At 36.9% G+C, this 2,163-nt stretch overlaps 1 protein-coding gene across 1 annotated transcript; it reads right to left on the reverse strand.

Annotated features, from left to right (window-relative positions):
* Positions 1–759: 759 nt before the first annotated feature.
* Phum_PHUM297020 (uncharacterized protein) lies at positions 760–1,927 on the reverse strand (the record flags this gene model as incomplete). The annotated part of the gene is made up of 2 exons (XM_002427077.1): positions 760–833; positions 976–1,927. 2 exons carry the CDS (start codon positions 1,925–1,927, stop codon positions 760–762), a joined length of 1,026 nt encoding a protein of 341 aa, XP_002427122.1.
* Positions 1,928–2,163: the final 236 nt, after the last annotated feature.

A 2,163-nucleotide genomic window follows, 5' to 3' on the forward strand; every position in this document is an offset into this window, starting at 1 on the left:
AAGATTTTCATTCCTCTGAGTCAACCCACAGAGTCATTTTTACTTTTCATTTTTTTTTTTTTTTAGGAAAACGCGAAGAGGAAGAAGGTAGGGAGGGAGGAGAGAAAAAAGAGCAGACGAAAATGATTGTTTTGTTTTGTTTTTGCTTGCATTTGTGTGTGTGTGTTCTTTTTAAAAGTCACTCACTCTCCCTCTCTCTCTATCTCGTGCATTTTTTTTTCCTTTGTTTTTCCTTCGGTCCTTTTTTCTTTTCCATCTTATTCATTAATAATAATAATTTCGAACGTATTAAATGCTCATCACGTTTCTTTTTTTTATTTAAACCCCTGAGGGAACATAACATACTTGCTTGCGCATCGGGTCAACATCTTTTGCAAGTAATTCTCAAATTAGTGACTCATTACGTGGCATTCACTCTTATAAAGAGTGGCGTATATCGTTCCGCCGCCACCGCTGCCGCCATCATCGCCGTCGATTCATCGTTTTTTTTTTTTTATTTCATCGAATTTAAATCGTCACACACACACACACTCGAACTATTATTATCCATTCTAGATCATCGAAGGGAATTCGAGCTCCTCAATAAACACAAAGCAAACTTTTTCTTCTTTGTGCTCTTAATAATACTAATAATAATTAATACAGTTATTTTAAGTTGCTTTTTTTTTTTAGGGTCAACGAGTATATGCGTAACAATGAGTTCGGGGTCAACAACTAAAAAACTAAAAAAAAAATTATTCCAACTAGTTTACGAAACTATTAATCGATACTCGTTTTAGTACGTGTGTAGAGTGGCAGAGCAAGAGCCGTCAGTATTAGGCGAAGGATCGTTACTGGTCTATTATGACGAAAGCGCCATTAAATAAAACGATTTTCGTGAGATGAAAAAGGAGAAAGATGTCGTCTGTCGATTGCCGATAATTTCGTTTTAATTATCTCGAATTTTAAACTCATAATAAATGATTTTGGTCCTACCTGAATGCATTCCGCAGTCGTCGTCGTCGTCGTCGTCACCACCGCCACCGCCATTATTGTATTCGTCTCCTCCGACGCATTTAAATGACGACAAATTTTTACTTTCTTCGAAATTTTTTTTAAAACCCTCCGAATCGTCCGTGTCTTCGGATTCCAAAGTTATTTGAGGCACGTTCAAAAATTTTCCAAAATCTTTCGGAGGAGTTTGAAGTTGGGATATGGTCGGCGTCGTCGTCATAACGTTCGAATTCGACAACGTAACTTTTTTTACGAGATTTTCAACCGTCAAAGTCTGAGACGGAGAACGCGTCACTTTGTTCTGATTCGCTTTCTTGTACAAAAACAAATTCGTCGTTTTCGTAGTCGGTTGTTTTTCAACGTGAACTTCCGTCACGCCGCCGCTGCCACCACCACCACCGCCAACGACGAGAGTTTCTAAACTCTGAGTGCTCGTTGAAGAGTTTTTAACGACCGAAAGTGCGAACGTGTTATCCAATGAGGGAACGGACACGGATGATGTTTTCAACAATTTCGCCGTATCGACCGCCTTCGATGATGGTTTTTGTTGAGGTTTTTGCAAATGAGTTATTTTACCACCACCTGGTATCCCTCCTCTTAAAATCCCCGGAGTTGGTTGAATTATTTTATTGTTAATTAACTTTCCACCGGAGGATGAATCCACGGAAAGTGAATTCGTCAACGGGATTTTTTTCAACGTCGTTCCGCTTCCTTCTTGATTTTTCACCGTAGGCGGTGAAAATGATTTTTTCGGAGTTTTCCAAAACGGTGAAAAACCCGTGAGATTATTTTTATTATCAACAAATGATTTTTTCATTGATGAATTTTTATTTTCTTGATTGTTGTTCGACACGGTTTCCGTTAAAGGAACGTAAAACGTTGATCTTCTTCTAGTACTACCGTTATCGGTAACGCTATTGTCTAACACTTTCATTTCTTTTCTTTTCTTTTTGAACTTTTAAAAAACGATAAAATTTTTTTTTTTTTTTTTAAATCAGTATGTGGGATATAATAATAATAATTAAATCGTTCATTTTCTTCTTCTTCTTTTTCGAACCATCTAACGAAATAAAACGAACAAGATTTTAACAAGGAGACTAAACAACAACCACAACAACAATAAAAAACGCGCGAATTTTGGCGTGTTTTGAATTATTTTCCGATTGCGAA

The sequence above is a fragment of the Pediculus humanus genome, genomic scaffold (genome assembly GCF_000006295.1).
Source record: "Pediculus humanus corporis 1103172107679 genomic scaffold, whole genome shotgun sequence".
Lineage (NCBI taxonomy): Eukaryota > Metazoa > Arthropoda > Insecta > Psocodea > Pediculidae > Pediculus > Pediculus humanus.